Below are 26,225 nucleotides of genomic sequence, written 5' to 3' on the forward strand. Positions count from 1 at the left end.
CCTGTGAGGGTAGGGAACGGGGGGGGGAGTACAAGTGGGGCGTGCGCAAACTTAGTGCATGTGCGTGAGCGAGCGCTTGAAAACCTCCCTGAGGCACAGAGCGGCCTCAGGGAGATGAAGAGTTTAAAAAGAATTAAAAATATTATAACATATGTCCCCTCACGTGACTCTGTCTCATGAGCAGGACCATGTTATTAATAAAATTTTAAAACTTTTATTTTATTTTTATTTGCTTTTGGAAACCTCATCCTGCCCGTGGATGAGGTTTCCTAAAAAGTGCAAAGGCCGCTTGGTTGGATGGGCAGTGAAAAATTCTATTTAATTGACCCTTTAATGGCCTTAACAGGCCTTTGAATTGTCGGCGGGCGCGCTGCTGACTCCGGTGCACCCCTGCTGGCCAAAATATCGCGCGACTACACGTTGACGTCGAGATGTTCACCCGACGTCAACGCACATCATTTTACGCTCGAGCGGGTCGGGCGCGCGCCCGCCGGCCGAGCTAAATATTTTGCCCTATCTAATCTGTGTATATCCTGCATATACTGACCCAGTCTCTATTGTCATGAGTCCTGGTATCTGCTACAGTTAAACTAGGCTGGGCTGGATCTTTGCGTTCAGCACTGGGCTGCACTCACTCTACTCAAGGTCTAACGGTTGTCCCTGACTGATTTGATACAGGAATAAACAGAACACTTGGGCTTACGATCAAGGACGCACTGGCCCCAACCATTATCCCTGTGCTGGTGGTGCTCAGAAAAAGGATACAAGGTAAATCATGCATTTTGGTTGTCGTGCTCCATTTTGGACAGCCTTGCCATGTTCACACCGCCAAAGGTGGCAAATTTTCACTCGGTCGTACAGAACTTGACTATTGCTGAAAAAAGGGACATGCTGTTGAAGCTTTTTGTCTGGCACTCATCCGGACAAACACCAGAATGCCAAGTTTCATAGGGAGCAACAATTTACGCCTGAGGAAAGGGTGTTGACTGGTTGGCAAGTCAACTCTGTTTGGTTGAGGCGTTGCCATGGATCACCTCTGGTGCGTTACCATGAATGCACCAGCGAACTATTGTCCCCTGTCTTTTTGTTTAATTCAAAAAAGGCACAATGCCTGGACATGTTCCTTTTGCCTGCAGAGGACATGTCCCTGTGGATGAATATATGTAGCTTCTAGCAAGTATAAGCGAGCCACATTGTGAGCTCGACTGATAATCTTAAACTGGTTGTTAGTGTCTCTTTTTTCAGCAACCTCAAATTTAATATGGAGACCTGGTTGCCAAATCTCTCACTGACATATATTTTGGGTGTTTGACACTGAAGGGAGCCTCCTTCCAGTGTCTCAAGTCAATTCTTCAGTTTGGCTGACGAGATGCCACCTCAGGGACACATTCCTGTCCGGGCCAAGCCAGGTTCTGCTTGGCTAATGATGGCTCTGAGCATTTCTCCAGATCTCCACAGGAAGGAACTATTCCAACAGGGACTGTCCATTCCGTCACCACAGGCTACCATCATCTCACACCCTTCGATATTAGCTGGTTGCCAAATGAAAGTGTACACATTTTTCGAAGTAAAACGCATAACTCCTTGGAGAAGAAAAGGTTGAGAAGAGATTTGACATTGGTGTTCAAAATCATGAGGGTCCTGGACAGAGTAGATAGGGAGACACTGTTCCCATTGGCGGAAAGATTGGGAACCAGAGGGTACCGATTTAACGTGATTGGCTAAAGGACCAGAGATGACATGAGGTAAAATATTGTTCTGCAGTGAACGATAGAAGCTGTTTGGAATGCTAATGGAGTCAGATGCACAAAGAGTTCAAGATGTGGTTGGCTGCTCGGGAGTGTTGGCTAAAACTCACCAGGGACAAGTTATAGGGTCTAAGTCTATTTTTTCGTAGCCTTTGCTTTTTTCTGATACAGCTGTGGGCTGCTGCTTCCAGGGATAATTTGAGGCATGTGCAATGTCCACTCTAAATCTTTCTTGTTGTGCGGGGCCTGTTATTTTAATGCATGGTAGTTTTACATTTATTTTATGCAGCTGCACACTCCTGGTATCTTAAAGGGGAAAACTGGTGAGCGGCCTGCATAGTGCATCCAGGTTGCTGTGCAACTCAAGCTGCTCTTGTGCTGCTCTTGTGTTGACCTTTTATTGGTCTTGTGTTGGCCTTGTGCTTATCTTGTGTTGCCTTTGTACTTGTCTTGTGCATGTCTTGTGCTTGTCTTGTGTTGGTCTTGTGTTGGTCTTGTGCTTATCTTGTGTTGGTTGTGTGTTGGTCTTGTGTTGGTCTTGTGTTGATTTTGTGCTGGTCTGGTGCTTGTCTTGTGTTGGCTTTGTGCTTGTCTTGTGCTTATCTTGTTGGCTTTGTGCTTGTCTTGTGCTTGTCTTGTGTTGGTCTTGTGCTTGTCTTGTGCTGGTCTTGTGTTGGTCTTGTGCAAGTCTTGTGTTGGTCTTGTGCTTGTCTTGTGTTGGTCTTGTGCTTATCTTGTTGGCTTTGTGCTTGTCTTGTGTTGGCTTTGTGCTTGTCTTATGCTTGTCTTGTGTTGGTCTTGTGCAAGTCTTGTGTTGGTCTTGTGCAAGTCTTGTGTTGGTCTTGTGCTTATCTTGTTGGCTTTGTGCTTGTCTTATGCTTGTCTTGTGCTGGTCTTGTGTTGGTCTTGTGCATATCTTGTGCTTGCCTTGCGCTTATCTTTTGTTGGTCTTGTACATATCTTGTGTTGGTCTTATGTTGGTTTTGTTCTTGTCTTGTGCTTGCCTTGTGCTTGTCTTGTGTTGGTCTGGTGCTTGTTTTGCATTGGTCTGCTGCTTGTCTTGTGTTGGTCTTGGTCCAGTCTTGGTCTGGCCTTCTGAAGGACTGGTTACATATTAGTAAGGCCACAGTTAACCCGCTCTCCCAAGACTGAGGCTGCAGTATAGAAACTCTTATTACGTGAGTAGGGCCCACTATATGAGTCCTACCTGCAATGATGACACTGACATGTGCCAGAAATTCCAAAAATGTGCGACTTAGCAATAGTGCCTCTGCAACGCACATCACAATGATGGTGCAGGAAGGACAGCGGGGCTGATTTACGGCATTTATGAGCGCCACAGCCTGATTCAGTTTGTTACTGAAAATGCTGAACTGCTTGTTCTCGTCATTACAGAATAAGCTCAGAAATAAGAAAACATCCAGGAACTCAACAAGTTGCCTGAGGGGAACAACGTCAGTCACTTGCTCTCGGAATTTGTTTGAAACATTTAGCCCTCGAGCAAGTTTTTTTTATCCTTTTGTGGGACGTGGACGTTACTGGCAAGACCAGCATTTATTACCCATCCCTAATTGCCCTCAAAAACAAGTGTTTTGACAGCGAGGCATGTTGTGATTTTCCCTCATGAGTGACATTAGTTTTATATTAATGTCTATTCAGCCCCTGTGCTAAGTGTGGGTTGCAACCAGTAATGCAATATGGAAATGAGAATATCCTTTAATGACCTTTCATATGGCTTCATTGTAGCCTCATTCATCAGACTGAACCTGACTGGGACCTTCTGTCTGTGCAGACTGTGATCTGTTCCCACTTGGTCAGGTCTGGGTCATTGACCCTCTAAGCGCTAAATAATCTGTCACTGGGTTATGTGTTGGTGTTTACCAGACAATCGTCCCCAGCCACGACTCTGGTCATGGCATACATGAATAATTTCCCCAGCAAACTGGGGTGTGCGTTTTACCGCTGGAGGATTGGCGGAGCACGGGCTGCCAGTATACCCCCCCCCTCCACAGTCCGGCCGCCATCCTATGGAGGGCTCGGCAGATAATGCGTGGGATGACTGGCCATTTTCTCGGGAGCTCTTTCTAATCATGGTTTGGCTTCAGAGTTCAACGATATTGTGGCCCAACTGGTGACGATCAACTCCACCCAAGCCTCGCTGCAGGAGACACAGCGACAGCTGGTGAACAACCTGACCGACCTCCGAGATGAAATCCTCACTATACTGTCCATTCCCAGTTGTATCAGCTGTGACAGAGTCAGACCAGCCATTGAGAACATGAAGCTCAATATCAGTTACATCGAGGTAAGGAGTGAGCCACAAGATTGCGTTGGTGAGTAGATCAAAGGCTGTGTTGTAATTCACTGCTCATTTACTGAGCAATGGAGGATTGGAGCTCACCATGCAGGTGTAAACCGGATCTTATATATACTTAAGAATAAAGCCCTAGCCTTTCCCCAGTCATGTAACAGCCGCTCTCACACAACTAGAGCATGCACATCATCATGACATTGCAATATTAACAGCTTGCTCCTTTCCACCTTTTTCCATAGCGCACACCCAGGAAAGAAAATTATTGGCTCAATTAGCTTACCTACCCAGCTTCCCATTAAATACATCGATACTATTCACCTCAACCACTATCTGTAGGAGCAAGTTCCACATTCTCACCATTCTTTGGACTAAAGGTTTTTCCCCTTATTAGATTTATGAGTGACAGATCTTATTTTCAATATTGGCCCCCTCCCCATGTGTTAATGTCAACCCTTATCAAACACATTTTAATGATCTCTTTTCTGCTCTTCGAGGCCTGTATCATCACAGATTTTCACTCCCCATCCTGCATTTACCTTTGTCCTTTCTCCCTCCCTACCTTCTTGAGTTGCTTCACCATCCTGTGGGAAATGGTGGCGTAATGGTGTTGTCACTGGGCTGGTAAACCAGCAGCTCAGGCTAACGCTCTGGGAATATGGGTTCAAATCCTGCTATGGCAGCTGGTAGAATTTGAGTTCAATTAATAAACGTGGAATATAAAGCTAGTGGTGACCATGACAACCATCATCGATTGCCATAAAACCCCATCTGGTTCACTAACGCTCTTCCTTTTAGGGAAGAAAATCTGTCGTCCTTACCTGGTCTGGCTGATATGTGACTCCAGACCCTTAACTGCCCTCTGAAATGGCTGAGCAAGCCACTCAGTTCAAGGGCAATTAGGGATGGGCAACAAAAGCTGGCCTTACCAGCGACGCCCACCTCCCACAAAAGAACAAAGAAACACCTCAAGCCTTTGCTCTCTGAACTGCACTTCACATCTCAAGCTAGATTGATCCCAACTGTTCACCCCGTGCGCTATTAGTGAGGTAACGGACTGGCTGGCGCATGAGTTGGACATTGTCGCTTTACTCTCCAACCTCTATCTTTTCCCAGCCTACTGAATTTCAGAAGGTGCTCACGGAGATCACCAGCATCTCACAAGAAAAGCTGAGGTCTTCTCTGCAACAGGTAATTCGTCCACTTTCAGGTTGAGATGGATCCCGCGCGCGTGACTCACAGCCAAACCACCAATGTGCCCTCTCTCTCTCTCTCTCTCTCTCATCAGGGCAACCGCTCATTTAATGAAATTCCTGACAGGGTGAACCATGAAACTTCGCAGACTATCGCAGGTGAGTGTGCCTGGGCGGGGTTTGGGTGGGGGGTGGTGTTGGTGGTTGCCAGGTGGAGGATGGGATGGACAGCCTGGGGGATGTAGCTTAATTGGCCACCATATCCAAGTTGCTCTTGGGGAGAGCTGGCACAGTCCGGATTGGCCTTCTGGGCTGTAACCCGCTCGATGACTTGTGTTGGTTCTTTTTTGCAGACATCAAGGTAACGATACAAAAAATCGAAAAGGACATCTTATCCATCACTGACAAGGTCAAGATCACGGAGTCCCTCCGAAGGCTAACCGAATCTCTCAGCTCCCCACAAGTGACAGCCACCGTCAGTTCAGTGGAGAAATATGATTACTACAGGTGCACAAACCCCACTGCCTCGGATTTGCCTCCTCCCGACTGTTTTTCCTGACGATGATAACGAAGTAGGCCATTCGGCCCCTTGAGCCTGCTCAGCCATTCGATAAGATCGCGGCTGATCTGATCGCGGCCTTGAGTCCACTTTCCTGCCTGTCCCTCATCACCCTTGACTTCCTTTGTCAGTCAAAACTTTGTCTAACTTTAGCCTTGGATAAGTTCAATGACCCAGCCCCCGCTACTCTCCGGGGAAGAGAATTCCAAAGACTAACCTTCTTCTCTGAGAGAAAAAATTCCCCCTCATCTCCATTTAAAATGGGAGACCCTTTATTTTTAAACTGTGTCCCCTAGATTCCCCCGTGAGCGGAAACATCAAGCGGGATTTTCCGGTCCCACCCTCCGCAGGAATCGTTGCGGGCGAGACGGATAATTTGATGGACCAGCAAAAGGCCCATTGACCTTGGCTGGGAATTTCCAGTCCGGTGGCGGGAAGATCAGAAAATCTTGGCCATCCTCTCAGTATCTACCCTGTCAATCCCCTTGAGGATCTTCTGTGTTTCAGTAAGATCATCTCTCGTTCTTCTAAACTCCAATGAGTTTGGCCCAACCTACTCAACCTTTCCTCATAAAACAAGCCCTTCATCCCAGGAATCAATCAATAAACCTTCTCTGAACTGCGTCCAATGCGAGTATATCCCTCCTTAAATAAGGAGACCAGTACTCTCAGGACCAATGCCCTGTACCATTGTAACAAGATTCCATTCCTCTTACAATAACGAGATCCATGGGCAGGTTCAAGCCCTGGATAACTCTCTTACAGGCCATCTTCTACATTACGGCTGAGTCAGTGAGTGTTGCTGGACTCTTTGACTGTGGCATTTGGCTAGAATGCCCCCATCTGCAAGTTCCCTCCAAGCCACACTGGAACATTATCGCCCTGACCCAGCTGTAGCTGTTCCTGGCTATTGAGAAAATGCTGTCTGGCAAAGGTTTATTCCTGACTCCTGCCCTCCCAGATCAGGAGTGGAACAGGAAAGGGGACATGTCTACTGATTGCTTGCCCTTAGCCCCCAACAATGCCTGTCGCTTGTGCAACCCCACAGCACACCACTGTCAGGGACTGTTCCCTATACAAATACACTATAGTATATCTAAATACTTCGGCTATGATAGCAGGCCAGAGTCTAGGAATTCTGCGGAGAGTAACTCACCTCCAAACTCCCCACAGCCTGTCCACCATCTGCAAGGCACAAGTCAGGAGTGTGATGGAATACTCTCCAGTTGCCTGGATGAGTGCAGCTCCAACAACAACAACACTCAAGAAGCTCGACACCATCCAGGACAAAGCAGCCCACGTCATTGATCCATCTGCTTAACCATTCGCTCCCTCCACCACCGACGCACAGTAGCAGCAGTGTGTACCATCTACAAGATGCACTGCAGCAACTCACCAAGGCTTCTTAGACAGCACCTTCCAAACCCACGGCCACAACCATCTAGAAGGACAAGGGCAGCAGATAGATGGGAACACTGCCACCTGGAATTTCCCCTCCAAGTCACTCACCATCCTGACTTGGAAATATATCACCGTTCCTTCACTGTCACTGGGTCAAAATCCTGGAACTCCCTCCCTAACAGCATTGTGGGTGTACCTACACAGCATGGAGCAGTTCAAGAAGGCAGCTCACCACCACCTTCCCAAGGGCAATTAGGGATGGGCAACAAGTGTTGGCCTTGCCAGCAACACCCACATCCCATGTAAGAATAAAAGAAACTCCAGTGCCACACAATCTGCCAAATTCCATGGATTACTGAATTATCCAAATTGACACGGGGCTCTAGGATTTCTCCCCAATCCTTTGGGAATCACAGGCTGTGGTTCTATGTTTTGCATCAAGTACAGACCATCTGTGGCCTTGCCCACGCTCTATCCAACATTCCTGAGGTAACCATTGCTACATGGAGATGGAAGATGGTTGACCTCTTCATTCCAATGCGGGGTTCAGCTTTTTATAGGGCTTGGACCTCATTCGCTCAAACGTTAGGCCTTCCCCCCACTACTTGTGGCTCAAAGTATACTGCACTACCTGCACATAGTGATTATTTAACAAGAACATAAGAAATAGGAGCAGGAGTAGGCCATTTGGCCCCTCAGGCCCTTCAATACGACCCTGGCTGATCTTCTGCCTCAACTCCACTTTTCTGCCCACTCCCCATATCCCTTGATTCCCTGAAAGAGCAAAAACCTGTCTGTCCCAGCCTCAAATATATTCAACAATGGAGCATCCACAACCCTCTGGGGTAGAGAATTCCAAAGATTCACAACCCTCTGAGTGAAGAAGTTTCTCCTCATCTCAGTCCTAAATGGTCGGCCTCTTATTCTGAGACTGAGCCCCCGTGTTCTAGGTTCCCCTACCAGTGGAAACAATCTCTCAGCCTTCAATGAGATCACCTCTCATTCTTCGAAACTCCACGGAATATAGACCCAATTTGCTCAGTTTCTCATCATTGGTCAACCCCCTTATCCAGCGACCAATCTAGTGAACCTTCGCTTTGCCACCCCCAATGCAAGTATGTCCTACCTTAAATATGGAAAAGGTTTTGGGTTTGAATCCCACTCCAGAGACTTGAGCACATAATCTGAGTTGACACTGCAGCACTGAGGGAGCACCGCACTGTCGGTAGTGCTGTCTTTGGGATGACGTTAAACCGAGGCCCTGTCTGCCATCTAAGGTGGCCATTGGCAATCCCGCGGCACGATTCCAGAGAGGAAAAGCAAGTGAGTTCGACTTGGCACCCTGGTCAATATTTATCCCCGCTGACCGAAATCACTTGGAGAAAAAGATCCAGGTGTTGGTCTCACAGCCGTCTGTTGGATCTTGCTGTGCGCAGACTGGCTGCTGCATTCCCCACATTGCAACGGTGACTCAGCTTCGGAAAGTGCCGCCTGGGCTGTAAAGCGCTTCGGGAACATCCCGATGTGTCGCAGCGCTCCCTCTAACTGCGTGTCCTGTCTTCTATTGCAGGTGGATTGTGGGCATCGTACTATGCTGCATCATTCTCTTAATCATCGCCTGCAGCATGCTGGGACTGGGGTTAGGCACAGCGGGAATCGCAGCCAGAAGTGACCCGTACGGTGCCAATGGATGCTCCCAATCTGGAGCCAACTTCCTGATGGCGTGAGACATTGTTCAAATTGGGATCTTAACAACACCCTGAACCCAGGAGTGTCAGTGCAACTGTATTTACCAAGGGTTCTTGATAAATCATATCACAGAATCACAGAATCATAACAGCACAGAAGGAGGCCATTCGGCCCATTGTGTCTGCACCGGCTCTCCGAATGAGCATTATGACCTAGTGCCATTGCCCTGCCTTTTCCCCATACCCCTGCATATTGTTTCTATTCAAATGAGCATCTAATGTCCTCTTGAATGCTTCAGTTGAACCTGCCTCCACCACACTTCCAGGCAGTGCATTCCAGGCCTGAACCACTCGCTGTGTGAAAAAGTTTTTTCTCACGTCACATTTGCTTCTTTTGCAAATCACTTTAAGCCTGTGCCCTTTCGTTCTTGATCCATTTATGAGCAGGATCAGCTTCTCCCTATCTGCCCTGTCCAGCCCCCTCATGATTCTAAACATCTCTATCAAATCTCCTCTTAGCCACCTTTTTTCCAAGGAGAACATTCCCAACCTTTCTAATCTTTCCTCAAAGCTGAAGTTTCTCATCCCTGGAACCATTCTTGTAAACCTCTTCTGCACTCTCTCCAATGTGTTCACATCCTTCCTATAATATGGTGCCCAGAACTGTGCACAATATTCCAACTGAGATCTTATATAAATTCCACATAACCTCCCTGCTCTTGTACTCTATGCCCCTATTAATAAAGCCCAGGATACAATATGATTTACTAACTGCTCTCTTCACCTGTCCTGCTACCTTCACTGATCTTTGCACATACACCCAAGTCTTTCTGCTCCTGTACCCCATTCAAAATTTCACTCCTTATTTTATATTGTCTGTCCATGTTCTTCCTACCAAAATACATCACCTCACACTTCTCCACATTGAACTTCCTATTCTATAATTCTATAATTGCCACCTATCTGCCCACTCCACCAACTTGTCTATGTCCTTTTGAAGTTCCACACCATCCTCCTTGCAGTTCACAACGCCCCAAGCTTCGTATCATCCGCAAACTTTGAAATAGCCCCCACACACCAAGATCTAGATCATTAATATATATCCCCTGAGAGTTTTAATGTCAGTGAGGAGTCTGTATGTGTGTAAATACACTGACCTGTCCAGCACTGACTTGATTGCTCTTGCCTATTTGAGCATCAGTGGGCATGTCCTGCTGCGTACAGACTGTTTCCACAACAGCAAGCTGTCCGATTGCATATTTTGTAACTGTTGAGTAAGAGTAAGGATTATAGCAGTGAGTTTAACAGTTTCAGAGTGGCCAGGGAATGTGTCTGTAGATATTGACAGCTTCATTAAGAGGGAGAAGTGTATTTATGTGTTGACTGTATCAGTGAGGTTACCTGTATCATGGTTACTTGCACCATGCACTCTGCTCCACAGAGACAGTGACATAGTGGTATTGTCACTGGCCTAGTATTCCTGAGACCCAGGACAATGTTTCGTAGATCCTGGTTTGATTCCCACCATAGCAGATGATGAAAGTTGAATTCAATAAAAATCTGGAATTAAAGTTGACTGAAACCATAATCGATTGTTGTAAAAACCCATCTGGTTCGCTAATGCCCTTTAGGGAAGGAAATTTGCTATCCCTACCTGGTCTGGCCTACATGTGACTACAGATGCACATGCACAGCACTATGGTTGACTGTTACAAGGGCAATAAATGCTGGCCTAGCCAGCAAAGCCCACATTGAATGAATAAAATAAAAATTGCCTGCTCTGACATGCTGTGTCCTATTACAGGGGTGTTGGCTTCAGTTTTATTTTCTCCTGGTTGCTCATTCTGCTGGTGTTTGTCACATTTTTCGTGGGAGGCAATGTTCGAACGCTTGCTTGTAAACCGTGGGAAACTGGAGAGATCTATAAGGTGCGTGTTCGGCATTGTATCCACTATTAATTTTGGGCAGGCCTTAACTGGAGACCCGCACATCCATCCTGAACCCAACCGAGATCTGACTTTCTTCAACTCCAATATTCTATATAAAGATTCGATTTAATTTGAACAAACAGACCGTTCCAACACAACCCATTCCTTCCACCACCTTCTAACCCTTGAACAAGTCACCCCTAAATCTACACTTCTCTCAAATGAAGAGTCCCTGATTTTTTTTAGCCTGCCTTGATAGCAAAGATACTTTAGAGCCAACATCAAACAGCAATTTACAGGCCAGGAGGAGGCCGTTCAGCCCATTGAGTCCATGCTGGCTCTCTGTAGGTCAATCCAGTCAGTCCCACTCCCCCGCTCTATCCCTGTTTCCCAGCGAGTTTATCTCCCTCAAGTGCCCATCCAATTCCCTTTAGAAATCATTCATCATCTCCGCTCCCACCAGCCTCGTGGGCAGCGTGTTCCAGCTCATTCCCACTCGCTGTGTAAAAAATTCTTCCTCACATCCCCCACCCCCGTATCTCTCACCCAAAACCTTAAATCTGTGTCCCCCTAGTCCTTGCACCATCAGCCAATGGCAACAGCTTCTCTTTGTCTACCTTATCCAAACCTGTCAGAATCTTGTCCACCTCTATCAAATCTCCACTCAATCCCCTTTGCTCCAAGGAGAACAACCCCAGCTTCTCCGACCCAACCTTGTAGCTAAAACCCCTCATCCCTGGATCCATTCGGGTAAATCTCCTCCGCACCCTCTCAAGGACCCTCACACCCTTCCGAAAGTGTGGTGACCAGAAATGGACACGATACATTTTTACCCGCGGAATTAGTTTGGGGATTTTCCTCTGCACCTCGCCAAAGGCCTCAAAATCGGCCAGCATGTCAAGTAAGCAAAAAATGACGCGGTGTTCTAACTGAGGCCTGCTAAGCTCTTTTACAGGGACAAAGTAATTTGCTCTGTCTTAGAGTTTTTGTTCTATAAATGTACCCCAACCTCTCCACATGTGGAAAATACTTTGAGTTGGCATTGCCAGGGGCCAGAGATATATACAATGGTTACTAATAAATCCAATTTGTGTGTCTGCTCTTGCTCAGTTGGTAACACACTCCCCTCTGACCCTGGCTTCAAGCCCCACTCCAGAGACTTGAACACATAACCTACATTGATGCATTCCAGTGGAGTACTGAGGGAGCGCTGCACTGGCAGTCTCAATGTGCCCAATGCACTGAAGCAGCCTCAATGTGCCCATTGCACTGAAGCAGCCTCAATGTGCCCATTGCACTGAAGCAGCCTCAATGTGCCCAATGCATTGAAGCAGTCTCAATGTGCCCAATGCACTGAAGCAGCCTCAATGTGCCCAATGCATTGAAGCAGTCTCAATGTGCCCAATGCATTGAAGCAGCCTCAATGTGCCCAATGCACTGAAGCAGTCTCAATGTGCCCAATGCATTGAAGCAGCCTCAATGTGCCCAATGCATTGAAGCAGCCTCAATGTGCCCAATGCACTGAAGCAGCCTCAATGTGCCCATTGCACTGAAGCAGCCTCAATGTGCCCAATGCACTGAAGCAGCCTCAATGTGCCCAATTCACTGAAGCAGCCTCAATGTGCCCAATTCACTGAAGCAGCCTCAATGTACCCAATTCACTGAAGCAGCCTCAATGTGCCCATTGCACTGAAGCAGCCTCAATGTGCCCAATTCACTGAAGCAGCCTCAATGTGCCCAATTCACTGAAGCAGCCTCAATGTGCCCAATTCACTGAAGCAGCCTCAATGTGCCCAATTCACTGAAGCAGCCTCAATGTGCCCAATGCATTGAAGCAGTCTCAATGTGCCCAATGCACTGAAGCAGCCTCAATGTGCCCAATGCATTGAAGCAGTCTCAATGTGCCCAATGCATTGAAGCAGCCTCAATGTGCCCAATGCACTGAAGCAGTCTCAATGTGCCCAATGCACTGAAGCAGTCTCAATGTGCCCAATGCATTGAAGCAGCCTCAATGTGCCCAATGCATTGAAGCAGCCTCAATGTGCCCAATGCACTGAAGCAGCCTCAATGTGCCCAATGCACTGAAGCAGCCTCAATGTGCCCAATTCACTGAAGCAGCCTCAATGTGCCCAATGCACTGAAGCGCGCCCCATGTGCAGCAATGAATTGATTGATGAAGGTCAGACCGCCAGCACAGGAGAGATGAGATGAACCCGCACTGAACATCTTGCAATTTTTTTTCCACAGGCTCTCGACACTCTTGCAGCCGACCTCAACTTTTTCAACCTCTCGAAAACCCTCAATGTGGAAGTCAATATCTCCGAGCTCTTTAGGTCAGTAATGCCTTAGCACTCATCGAGCACAGCGTGGGAAAATCACAGCCTCCCAGAATGGTTACAGACAGAAAGAGGCCATTCAGTCCATCCTGTCTGGGCTGGCTCTCCAAAGGAGCAATTCGCCTCGTCCCAATCCCCCTGCTTTTCCCCGTAAGCCTCCACATTCTTCTCTTTCAGATGACAATCGAATTGCTTCTTGAAAGCTTCGATTGAACCAGCCTCCACCACACTCTCAGGCAGCGCATTCCAAACCCCAACCACTCGCTGCGTGGAAATGTTTCTCCTCATGTCGCCATTGCTTCTTTTGCCAATCACCTTAAATCTGCACCCTCTGGTTCTCGATCCTTCCACCAAGTTTATCCCCACTACCCTTCTTGAATAATGGTACCACATTCGCTGTCCTCCAGTCCCCTGGCCCCTCTCCTGTGGCCAGAAAGGATGTGAAAATTAGTGTCAGAACCCCTGCAATCTCCTCCCTTGCCCCCAACAGCAGCCTGGGATACATCTCATCTGGGCCTGGGGATTTATCCACGTTTAAGCCCGCTAGAACCGCTAATACCTCCTCCCTTTCAATGCTAATTTGTTCAAGTATATCACAGTTCCCCTCCCGGATTTCCACACCTACATCGTCCTTCTCCATAGTGAGCACAGATGAAATGTAATCATTTAAAATCTCACCTACATCCTTCAACTCCACACACAGGTTGCCACTTTGGTTCCTAATGGGCCCTACTCTTTCCCTGGCTAACCTCTTGCCCTTAATATATTTATAAAATGCCTTGGGATTTTCCTTTATCTTGCCCATCAGTGTTTTTTCATGACTCTTCTTCACTCTCCTAATTACCTTTTTAAGTACCGCCCCCCCATCCCCCTAAACTTTCTATACTCCTCTAGGGCTTTCGCTGTTTTCAGCCCTCTGTATCTGCCATAAACCTCTGATTTTTTTCCTTACCTAATCGTCTATATCCCTTGACATCCAGGATTCCAAGTCAATGGACTTTTGATTGGCCCACCACATCCCCTACACCAGGTCCCATCGTGACAGGGCCAGAAAATCCCGGCCTAAATATAGATCCTTTCTACCACATAAGCCCCTAGGCATGCCTCTCCCTATCTCTCTATCTACTCTGTCCAGACCCCTAATGATTTCTATCAAATCTCCTCTCAACCTTCTCTTTTCCAAGGTGAACAGTCCCAACTTCTCCAATCTATTCATATAACTGAAATTCCTCATCCCTGGAACCATTCTCGTGCATTTTTTCTGCACTCTAATTCCTTCACACCCTTCCCAAAGTGCAGTGTCCAAAGCTGGACATAATACTCCAGTTGAGTCTGAATCAGTGTTTTATACAAGTTTAACATAACTTCCTTATTCTTGTACTCTATGCCCCTATTAATAAAGCTTAGGATACCGTGTGCTTTATTAACCAGTCCTGTCACCTTCAATGTTTTGTACATATGTACACCCAGGTCTCTCTGCACCTGCAGCCCCTTTATAGTTGGACCCTATATTTTACATTGCCTCTCCTTGTTTTTCCTACCAAAATGAATCACTCCACACTCCTCTGCGTTGAAACTGAAATACTACTGAATCTCACGGGAGGCATTCCTAGGGGCTTATGTGGTAGAAAGGATCTATATTTAGGCTGGGATTTTCTGGCCCTGACACGATGGGACCTGGTGTAGGGGATGTGGTGGGCCAGTCAAAAGTCCATTGACTTGGAACCCTGGATGTCAAGGGATATAGAGGATTGGGTAAGGAAAAAAAATGGAGGCTTATGGCAGATACAGAGGGCTGAAAACAGTGGAAGCCCTAGAGGAGTATAGAAAGTTTAGGGGGGTGGTGGTACTTTAAATTAGGAGAGCTAAGAGGGGGCATAAAAAACCCTAGTAGGCAAAATAAAGGAAAATCCCAAGGCATTTTATAAGTATATTAAGGGCAAGAGGTTAACCAGGGAAAGAGTAGGGCCCATTTGGGACCAAAGTGGCAACCTGTGTGTAACCAGAGGATGTAGGTGAGATTTTAAATGATTACATTTCATCTGTGCTCACTATGGAGAAGGACGATGTAGGTGTGGAAATCAGGGAGGGGGACTGTGATATACTTGAACAAATTAGCATTGAAAAGGAGGAGGTTTTAGCAGTTTTAGTGGGCTTAAACTGGATAAATCCCCAGGCCCAGATGAGATGTATCCCAGGCTGCTATGTGAGGCAAGGGAGGAGATTGCAGGGGCTCTGAGACTAATTTTCAAACCCTCTCTGGCCACAGGAGAGGTGCCAGAGGACTGGAGGACAGCAAATGTGGTACCGTTATTCAAGAAGGGTAGTAGGGATAAACCAGGTAATTACAGGCCAGTGAGTCTAACACCAGTGGTGGGGAAACTATTGGAAAAAGTTCTGAGGGACAGGATTTTCTCCACTTGGAGAGGAAGGGATTAATCAAGGACAGTCAGCATGCCTTTGTCAGGGGGAGATCATGTCTAACAAATTTGATTGAATTTTTCAAGGAAGTGACTAGTTGTGTAGATAATGGTAGTGTAGTTGATGTAGTCTACATGGACTTCAGTAAACTTTTGACAAGGTCCCGCATGGGAGAATGGTCAAGAAAGTAAGAGCCCATAGGATCTAAGGCAATTTGACAAATTGAATCCAAAATTGGCTTAGTGGCAGGAGGCAGCGGGTGATTGCCGAAGGTTGTTTTTGTGATTGAAAGCCTGTGACAAGTGATGTACCGCAGGGATCAGTGCTGGGACCCTTGCTGTTTGTAGTGTACATTAATGATTTAGAAGTGAATATAGGAGGTATGATCAGTAAGTTCGCAGATGACATGAAAATTGGTGGTGTCGTAAATAGTGAGGAGGAAAGCCTTAGACTACAGGACAATATAGATGGTCTGGTAGGATGGACAGGGCCGTGGCAAATGAAATTTAATCTTGAGAAGTATGAGGGGATGCATTTTGGGAGGACTAACACGGCAAGGGAATACACAATGAATGGTAGGACCCTAGGAAGTACAGAGAATCAGAGGGACCTTGGTGTACATGTGCATAGATCCCTGAAGGTAGCAGCACAGGTAGATAAGGTGGTTAAGAAGGCATATGGGATACTTGTCTTTATTAGCCGAGGCATAGAATATAAGAGCAGGGAGGTTACGTTGGAGCTGTATAAGACGCTAGTTTGGCCGCAGCTGGAGTACTGTGTGCAGTTCTGGTCACCACACTATAGGAAGGATGTGATTGCACTGGAGACGGTGCAGTGGAGATTGTCCAGGGATGTTGCCTGGGCTGGAGTGTTTCAGCTATGAAGAGAGACTGGATAGGCTGGCGTTGTTTTCTTTAGAGCAGAGAAGGCTGAGGGGGGAACTGATAGACGTATACAAAATTATGAGGGGCATAGATAGGGTAGATAGGAAAAAATTTTTCCCCTTAGTGGAGGTGTCAATAACCAGGGGGAATAGATTTAAGGTAAGGAGTTGGAGGTGGGTTAGAGGGGATGTGAGGAAAAACTTTTCACCCAGAGGTTGGTTGGAATCTGGAACACACTGCCCGAGGGGGTGGTAGAGGCGGGAATCCTCATGGCATTTGAGAAGCATTTAGATGAGCACTTGAAATGCCATAGCGTACAGGGCTATGGCCCAAGTGCTGGAAAATGGGATTAGAATAGATAGGTGCTTGATGGCCGGCATGGACACGATGGGCCGAAGGGCCTGTTTTTGTGCTGTATAACTCTATGACTCTCGGCAGGACCGGAAGCCCCTGGCAGCGGGAGGGGGCAGGAAAACCTCGGCCATAATCTCTCCGAGGTTAGTGAATTGAATGTCAGGAAACAAAATTCTAATGCAGAAAGTAACGGGCTGAATCTTCAGAATCTAATTGTTCCCACCCTGGGGTACATGACAAAATTGTGATGTGTTAGTCTTCATTGTCCAAAGTTCTCTCAGAATCAATCCTGGGGAGATGGTGGTGTAGTGGTAATGTCACTGGACTAGTAAGCCTAGAGGTCCTGGCTTATTCTCCAGTGACACAGGTTTAAATTCAATTGGTTGAAATCTGGAATGTAACGGTGACCATGAAACTAGGAGTGATTGTTGTCAAAACCCATCTGGCTCACTAATGCCCCTTTAGGGAAGGAAATCTGATGTTGTTACCTTGTGTGGCCTACATGTGACTCCAGACCCACATCCATGTGGTTGACTCTTAACTGAAATGGCCCAGTTAGGCATGGGCCACAAATGCTGGCTGTGCCAGTGACTCCCACATCCCATGAAAGAGTAAAGAAAAATAGATTCCCAATGGCATTTGAGAAGAGTTCCTGTCAGAACCTTATGATGAGCTGCAACCTGGAGGTCAGAGTCAGGAATTTGGGATAAAGGAAGTAGATTTGGATTGGTAGCCAAATTTGTTAATTCACTGAATCTAAATTCCCTCAGAAGGAAATAGAGGGTTAGGATGGTAGATTTAGATAAGAAAAGACAGGAGGAGGTTTTTTTTTATAATTAATTGGATATGGGCATCACTGGCTAGGCCATGTTTATTGCCCTTGTTCAGAGGGCATTGACTGTGGGCCTGGAGTCACATGTAGGCCAGTAGGCCAGACCAGGTAAGGACAGCAGATTTCCCATTAGTGAACCAGATGGGTTTTTACAACAATCAGCAATGGTTTCATGATCATTTGACTTTTAATTCCAGATTTTTAATCAAATTTAAATTCCACCATCTGCCATGGCAGGATTTGAACCTAGGTTCCTGGAGCTGGGGTTACTAGTCCAGTGACAATACCACTACACTATCACCTCCCCTGTACCAGTAGGATTTGAACTTGTGTCCCTGAAACCTCTGGTGAGGTGTCACCAGAATGACACCAGAGTTAAATTATGATGGGCTGTATAAAGTGTGTTAGTAGTACTGGAATTTAGAAGGTTGTTGGGTGATCTAACAGAGGTATTTAAGGTTATAGGATTATATAGGATATACAGCACAGAAACAGGCCATTCAGCCCAACCAGTTCATGCTGGTATTAATGCTCCACTCGAGCCTCCTTCCGTCTTTTCTTATCTAAATCTACCATCCTAACCCTCTATTTCCTCCTCCATCATATGTTTCCCCTTAAATGCATCGAAACTATTCACTTCAACCACTCCCTGTGGTGGGGAGTTCCACATTCTCACCACTCTGTGAGTGAAGAAGTTTCTCCTGAATTCCCTATTGGATTTCTTGGTGACGATCTTATATTGACGGTCTCTAGTTCTGCTCTTCTCCACAAGAGGAAACATTCTCTCTGTATCCACTCGATCAAAACCTTTCAGAATTTTAAAGACCTCGATTAGGTCACCCTCTCAGCTGCTGTTTGTCGAGAGAAAAAAGCCTGTCAATCCTTTCCTGATATGTGGACTGTAATAAACTTGGCGTGCTGGACAGGTTTCTTGTAAGAAACAGTAAACTTTATTTACAGAGCTCCTGATGAAGCTACATGCTTGTACCAAGACCAAGGCTAGAAAACCCCGCCCCTAAGATTAGCCGCACTTCAGGCTGATTCGTCTGTAGAGTAACATGTCCCCCATAACAGTATGAAAGGCTTTACTTACAATTACAACATGAGCCCACACATTTCTGGGATCATCCTTGTAAATCTTCCCTGCACCGTCTCCAGTGCCTCTATATCCCTTTTATAATATGGTGACCAGAACTGTACACAGTGCTCCGAGTGTGGTCTAACCAAGATTTGATACAGAGATAAAATGATAAAGAAAACTGATGGGGCAGATATAGCAGAATTAATTGCTGGGGAAGTTCAGAACAAGGGGACCTAGTCTTAACATTAGAGTCAGGTTAATTAGGGAGTGAAGTCAGGAAATGGTTGTGGGGATGTTACTAAACTTTTCACACATGTAGTGGATACTGGAAGCTCTCACATCCTAAAAGGCTGAAGATTCCAGTTGGACATTTCAAGACGGGGATTGATTGCATTTTGTTTCGTCATGGTAACACAATAAATGAGGGCGGCTCAGCTAGGATCTAATGGAAGGCATGAAGGGCTGAATGGCCTCCTCCTGCTCCAAACTTTGAACACATCGGCAGGAAATGCCCCAGTAGGAGACCGCACGGTTGTGAGCAACTTTGGTTTCTCATTTGTTCAGGCGCTGTGAAAAGAGTGAGTCGTTGTTTGGCATCCTACCAGAGAACCAGATGGAAGAGTTGAATAATTTCCTTAGCCTGAGCACCGTATGTATTATCATTTCCTGACATCCAGCATTTTGTTTTTGCCTCTCACCATTAAATGGTATGTCAATTATATTGTTAGGTTACACAGGTGAAGGGCATTGTCTAGTTAAGTATTTTGAGCACATATAAATGGGGGACAGTTGGGACACTGGGCATGAGAGAAGAGCTATGAGACTGGACAAGTCAATAAACCCTATCAATAAAGAAAAGCTCTGTGCCTTGGTTTGGACTTCAGCAACTGGCTTGGATCAGTTTAACACTCAGTCTCTTGGCTAGTTTCCACAGTGAATGGGTATCATTGCAGTAGAGAATGGGAACCCAGTCATGAATGGGCATAGTTCCCATGGTGAGTAAGATTCGTTTCCATGGTGAATCAGATTCATTGCCATGGTGCTTTTCCGTTGTCACTGGGGCAATGAGTGAGGCAGTTTCTAAAGTAGAAGCAGTTACTTCAACAATAACAACTTATATTTATATAGCACCTTTAACTGAATAAAACATCCCAAGATGCTTCACAGGAGCATTATAAAACAAAGTTTGACCCCAAGCCAAGTGAGGAGATATTAGGTCAGACGACCAATAGCTTGGTCAAAGAGGTAGGTTTTAAGGAGTGTCTTAAAGGGGGAAAGTGAGGTAGAGAGGAGGAGAGGTATAGGGAGGGAATTCCAGAGCTTGGGGCCCAGGCAGATGAAGACACGACCACCAATGGTGGAGAGATTCAAATCAGGGGATGCTCAAGAGGCCAGAATTAGAGGAGCGCAGATATCTTGGAGGGTTGTGGGGCTGGAGGGGATTACAGAGATAGGGAGGGGAGAGGCCGTGGAGGGATTTGAAAACAAGGATGAGAATTTTAAAATCAAGACATTGCTTGACCGGGAGCCAAAGTAGGTCAGCGAGAACAGGGGGTGATAGGAGAATGGGACTTGTTCCAAGTTAAGACAGGCAGCAGAGTTTTGGATGAACTCAAGTTTATGGACGTTAGAACATGGGAGACCAGTCAGGAGTGTGTTGAAATAGCCAAGTCTCCAGGTAACGAAGGCAGGGATGAGGGTTTTACTCATGGATGCTTGTCTGTTTTGCTGGTGGAGTAGCGCAAAGGTGATGTCTCTGTGTCCCTACTTCAGTACACAGGAGATCTAGAGAAGAATGTGGAGCGACTGAACGTGAATTTAGACAGCATTGTTTTACTGGACAGCGCTGGAAATAGTAGTCTGTTGGCATTTGCCAACAGCGGGATTAACGGTCTCAACTACAGCGAACTCATTCAACAGGTACATGTTCCGTTAAGATATGATGCCTTTCCTGAGTGTTGCTAAAATGATAGAATGATATAGCACAGAAGGAGGCCAGTGAGTCATTCGAAGAGCATTCTAGTTAGTCCCACTCCTCTGCAGCTCTGCAAATAATTATCCAATTCCCTTTTTGAAAGCCCCGATTGACCCTGCCCCCTCCACACTCAGGCAGAGCATTCCAGATCCTAACCTCTTGCTGCCTGAAAAGGTTTTTTTCCTCATGTCACCCATCTCAGTCTCGATGTTCCAGCTTCTGTATTTTAAACCATCTCCACCAAGCTTGCCCCACACCCACGCCGGGAATAGCACGGCAAGACGCTTTCCAACCCATGCCCCCCCCCAGCACATCCTGGGCAAGGCTAAAGAAGTTAGAGCCGATAAGCAGGGGGTAAAAATATGGACAGCTCCTCTTAGAGCCCTCCCCCGGTTAATGGGAACCAATACTTTCGTCCGCAATGCACCTCTGGCTTGCTGAATAACTTTGTAAGCAGCTGATTAGCATTTTGACACAGAGAGAAAGGAGTGTGATGGAGACTTTGTAGAGGGGCGATTCCTTGATGATCTAGGATCCCCTGCACATTTCATTTAAAGGAACTTTCCTTGCCTATTTTTTTTGTTCTATATCCACATTTTCTCCTGTATTTTCACAGATACAACAACCGATTCTGAACACAAGCCTTCTGGAGCTGGCCGACACCCTGGGAAATCTGAGCTCCGTACAGGTTAGTGCAATCCTCCCCCGCCACTCACTATGTGCCCTGCCTCAGGCCAACACTTAGGGAGCCTAAGGGTGAAGATGCCGATCTATTGGCTGATACTATTTGTCCAGTGATGATGGGTAGTTTGTGTTAAATTTGGAACGTTGATCCACCTGCAGTGTTGGAGCTGGTCGGGGCTAAAAGTGACCCCTTTGCCAATGGTCAGCAACCATTGTTAATGTTGGCCAACTATTACAAATGGTGCCCAAATGTAGCTAATGGTGGCCAACCATTAGCAGTTGCCAGCCTTTGTAAGTGGTGGCCAACTATTACTAATGGCGGCCAACCATTGTTAATGCTGGCCAACCATTACCAATGGTGTCAAACCATTACTAATGGTGGCTAACCATTGCTAATGGTGCCCAACCATTACTAGTGGGCCAACCTTTCTTAATGGTGACCAACTATTACTAAAGGTGGCCGACCATTGATAATGGTGGCCAACTATTGATAATGGTGGCTGACCATTGATAATGGTGGCCAACCATTACTAAAGGTGGCCAACTATTGCGAATTGTGGCTAATCATTGCTAATAGCAGCTGACCATTTTTAATGGCGGCCAATCATTGTTAATGGTGGCCAGCTATTACTAATGGTGCCCAACCATTGCTACTTGCCAGTAGTGGCAAACCATTGTTAATGATGGCCAATCATTACTTATGGTAACCATCCTGATAACTAACTTGGCTTTTATTTTTTACCCACTATAGAACAACTCTGAAATTAAAGATGCTTTAAATCGTTTCGCTGTGAAACTGCGAGAACTACAGAACCTGTCAGTGAGCAAGATGCAGCAGGATCTGGTGGGTCGTTAATACTTTGCTGTGTGGCAGGAGTCTTTAAGAGTGACTGCAGCAGTTAGTACTTCTGCTGCCCCTGAGTTTGGTGCCATCAGCAGGTTATTATCTTGTCCCAATGCTGACAATGAACCTGTTAGTCACATTTCTGCTGGTATTGATTCTGAATGGAAATACATCAAGGTTTCAGTTTGCACTGGTTAATGCCTCTGGGCTTCTGACTTTAAACAGATTTTAAACTGTTTCAAAGCTAATGCACAAATGAATCCAGCTTAGTGAATGAAACAAAACAGAAAATGCTGGAAAAACTCAGCAGGTCTGACAGCATCTGTAGAGAGAAAGACAGAGTTAATGTTTCGAGTCCGTATGACTTCTTCAGAGCTAAAGAGAAGTAAAAATGTGATGAAATTTATACTGTTTAAGAGGGGGGTGGAATAGGTGAAGCTGGATAGAAGGCCAGCGATAGGTGGAGGCAAAGGAGAGATTGGCAAAGATGTCATGGACAAAAACACAAAGGGGTGTTTGTGGTAGTGGCTTAGTGGATGTCTTTGGGTAGTGTGCCACCGAAATATTCTCCGAACCTCTTGTGCTGTTGAGAAGCACAGCTCTCAAAACCAGCTGCAAAACTTCCCCTGTCACTGCTCTCTGTGCCATGTCCCTCTCTCTCTCTTTGCTCCACCACCGTTTTTCTGCTCTTCCTCCTCTAATGCTTTCTTCATTTTTATTCCCTCCCCTGCCCCACTCATTCTTTTTCATACTCTTCCTTTGTTTCTTTTCTTCTCTCTCCTCTGTCTCTCTCTGCCCTTTTCTATAAGGTTTTAATCTTTCTTTGCTCCATTTTGCCTCAATATCTCTTGAGCATCCCCGATTTGAATTGCTCCACCATTGGTGGCTGTGCCTTCAGCTGCCTGGGCCCTAAGCTCTGGAATTCCCCTATACCTCCCCACCTCTCTACCTCACTTTCCTCCTTTAAGACACTCCTTAAGTCCGACCTTTTTGACTAAGCTTTTGGTCATCTGCCCTAATACCTCCTTATGTTTCACATTTTGTTTTATAATACTCCTGTGAAGCGCCTTGAGATGGTATATCCTGTCAAAGGTGCTATATGAATGTAAGTTGTTGTTGAGTCGAGAGCTACGCAACTGGCGGGAGAAGTAGGGAGTATTTGGGTAAGGGTTTGGAGAGTGGAGACAGGAAGGTGTTGATGGTAAAGTGGGTGTGGAAGTAATTAATGATGGTCATAACTATGTCCAAGGCCTCGGAGGTATTGAGGAGACTTGAGAGGTGATGTTGTGAGCTCCCCATGGGCCTTGGGAGGAGGCGATATGGAGGGCACGGTAAACAAACAGCAGGAGGGTGAGGGAAATTTAGCTAGAGATTGGCACCATTAAGTGTGAGTGATCACTAAGGCCAGGACTTCCCATTCCCACCCGCGATGGGAATCGTGGCGGGCGGGATGGAAATTTTGGTGGACCAACTTAAGGTCCATTGAATTCAGGCGGGAATTTCCAGTCCCACAGTGACCGGAAAATCCCGGCCTAAGGGAGGAAGTCTTGTCAAAGACCATCAAGGATGTCACTACGGTACGTGCGAGGGTGAGAGGTGACTAGGGCTTCCCATGAAAGGAGAGTGGGAACTAGAGGGTGAGTTGCTCGAAAGGGGTAAGGTGTCTGGAGACAGCTCGAGATGGGTTGATAGTGAAACTTGGCTGCACATTGATGAATCAAGAACAGGAAGTGCAGCATCTGTGGAGAGAAAGAAACAGAGTATTGAGTTGAATATGACTTCTTCTGACCTCAAGGGAGGTAGGAATGTGACGGGTTTCATGTTGTTGAAAGGAGGGAGGGGGGAGGTAGAATAAAAGGGAAGGTCTGGAATAGGGTAGAGGGCGGGAGAAACTAAATAACAAAGATACCATGGAACAAAAGGCAAAGGGAGTGGTAATGGTTGTAGTAAAGAAACAAAGCATTGGTCCAGAGTGAGTGTTAATGGCAGAATAATAAACAGTTCCCTGCTCATCTTCAAAGTGGTGGCCATAGGATCTTGAGAGGACAGTCTTAACATTGTGAAAAGGAAAATGGGTGAAGGAGGACAGAGGGAGTTAGAGAAGCAAGGAGGTGATTAAGGAAGAGTGTGCAGGGGGCAGGCTGATGGACTGGTACTTGGGATCTGCATGGAGCCAACACAGGAACATCTTAGATTCCATGAATCAGAGGCAGAATGTTAAGCATAATAAGGATGTGGAGTAACAAGTATTTTATATCAAATAATCTGGGGCCTCTTTACCTGAAGATCCTGCACAGTCGTGTTAAAGGCTTGTTTCTCTTTCAGGCACAGCTGAATACAAGTTTCCACTATCTGGCATCATTTGCCCCCACAGTAGAGGTATGTTAATCTTTCCTGTATGCTCTCTAGGGGAAAGATCTTCAACCCATTCCCCTTTTTCTGCAACCCCGTGCCCCCATTAACTGTTGGGTTGTAGAATCCGTGGACCACCATTCCCTTTCTGGCCGCTGTTTTCCCATCCGCACTCTAAAAACTTGTTCCGCCGAACTTTCCATCTGCCCCCTGCGAAACTTAGTCCATCAGTTAACTGCCAAGCTTCCCGAAGCGCCCTAAGCCCGCCTGGAGCTTGTCCTCATCTTGGGAACCTTGGAGCTTAGAAACGGGAGAAGGCCATTCAGCCCCTTGAGTCTGTCCCACCATTCACTGAGATCAGGGCTGGTCTGTGACTTGAGTCCATAAACCCACCATATCCCTTCATAGCTGTTGTTAATAGCAATTTATCAAGCTCTGTTTTAAAATGAGCAATTGATCCAGCATCAATTGCTGTTTGCAGAAGAGTCCCAAACTTCTATCACCCTTTGTGCGTTGACGTGTTTCCAAATTCCTCTCCTGAAAAGTCTGGCTCTAATGTTTAGACTCTGCCCCCAGTCCTGGACTCTCCAGCCAGTGGATATAGTTTCTCTCTATCGATCCTATCTGGTCCCCTTAATATCTTGAAAACTTCGATCAAATCACCCTGAACCATTTCAATTCCAGGGAATATAACCCTAGTTTGTGTAATCTCTCCTCGTAACTTAATCCTTGGAGTCCAGGTAACATTGCAGTAAACCTACACTGCACTCTCTCCAAGGTCAGTATATCCTTCCCAACGTGTGGCACCCAGACCTGCTCCCAATCATCCAGACGTTCCCATTCTCCACCATGCTAACCACTCCTGCTATTTCAGTGTCATCTACCAACTTTGAGCAGGTGATTTTGTGGCGCAGTGGGTAGCATTCCTGCCTCTGGCATCAGAAGCTCTGGGTTCAAGTCCCACTCCAGGACTTGATGGCCAAGGAAGGTGTGTTTGTAATGTGGTCAAATCAACCTGAAAATCCTTCCAACACATGCCAAAGGCAGGTGGGAAGAGTGGGAGAGATTCTTGGTCAGCTATGTGATGGAAAGAATGTTGGAGCCGCCACCATCACTATCCATAGCTCCAGACTACAACATGTGTGTAAAAGTGTGTGTGTGTTGCCATAGCAACTTGGACTCCCTGTGTGAGCTTTGACATATCAGTACCTGCTTCCAAATAGTGTGTGGGAGACATTGAAGATTACCACTCCAAACACCAGAACCCCTCCACACCTCCAACAAGAATGCTATTCTCACCCCTACGGCCCAGTCACAAATTCTGACATTCTGATACCCTGCCTCATCATTTTCCGAATGAGGTTTGTTTCTAAGTAGGTATTGTACCAAAAGCCTTGTATGTGTGTCACAGCCGAATTCTCACCGGAATCCACAGTGTTCTGTTACTCGATCAAAAAAATCTCCAGGGAACTCTTTCAGCACCAAACCCCTTTCTGAGCTCCATCCTGACTCTTCTGAATCAGTCAGTGCTTCCTTATGGATTCCCTGAATTCGAGAAATTCCTCTGTGACAAGTTGAGCCAACTGGCCTGTCTCTGTGTCTGGTTCCTGGGGAGGCAGTGGTGTAGTGGTAAT

General features: G+C 46.4%; 1 protein-coding gene across 4 annotated transcripts in view; it reads left to right on the top strand.

Annotated features, from left to right (window-relative positions):
- The window catches only part of LOC144694946 (prominin-2-like), a 148,965-nt gene that overhangs the window by 15,476 nt on the left and 107,264 nt on the right, over nt 1-26,225 (top strand). For all 4 annotated transcript variants that reach the window (XM_078565746.1, XM_078565745.1, XM_078565744.1 and 1 more), the window contains exons 7-19: nt 679-768; nt 3,854-4,053; nt 5,176-5,250; nt 5,348-5,411; nt 5,606-5,759; nt 8,783-8,935; nt 10,705-10,828; nt 13,076-13,161; nt 19,301-19,385; nt 20,510-20,656; nt 21,328-21,399; nt 22,147-22,239; nt 24,565-24,618. In XM_078565746.1, coding sequence (XP_078421872.1) covers nt 679-768; nt 3,854-4,053; nt 5,176-5,250; nt 5,348-5,411; nt 5,606-5,759; nt 8,783-8,935; nt 10,705-10,828; nt 13,076-13,161; nt 19,301-19,385; nt 20,510-20,656; nt 21,328-21,399; nt 22,147-22,239; nt 24,565-24,618 — 1,397 coding nt within the window. The remainder of the gene's footprint in view (nt 1-678; nt 769-3,853; nt 4,054-5,175; nt 5,251-5,347; nt 5,412-5,605; nt 5,760-8,782; nt 8,936-10,704; nt 10,829-13,075; nt 13,162-19,300; nt 19,386-20,509; nt 20,657-21,327; nt 21,400-22,146; nt 22,240-24,564; nt 24,619-26,225) is intronic.

Source organism: Cetorhinus maximus, chromosome 20, assembly GCF_964194155.1.
Source record: "Cetorhinus maximus chromosome 20, sCetMax3.hap1.1, whole genome shotgun sequence".
NCBI classification, from domain to species: domain Eukaryota; kingdom Metazoa; phylum Chordata; class Chondrichthyes; order Lamniformes; family Cetorhinidae; genus Cetorhinus; species Cetorhinus maximus.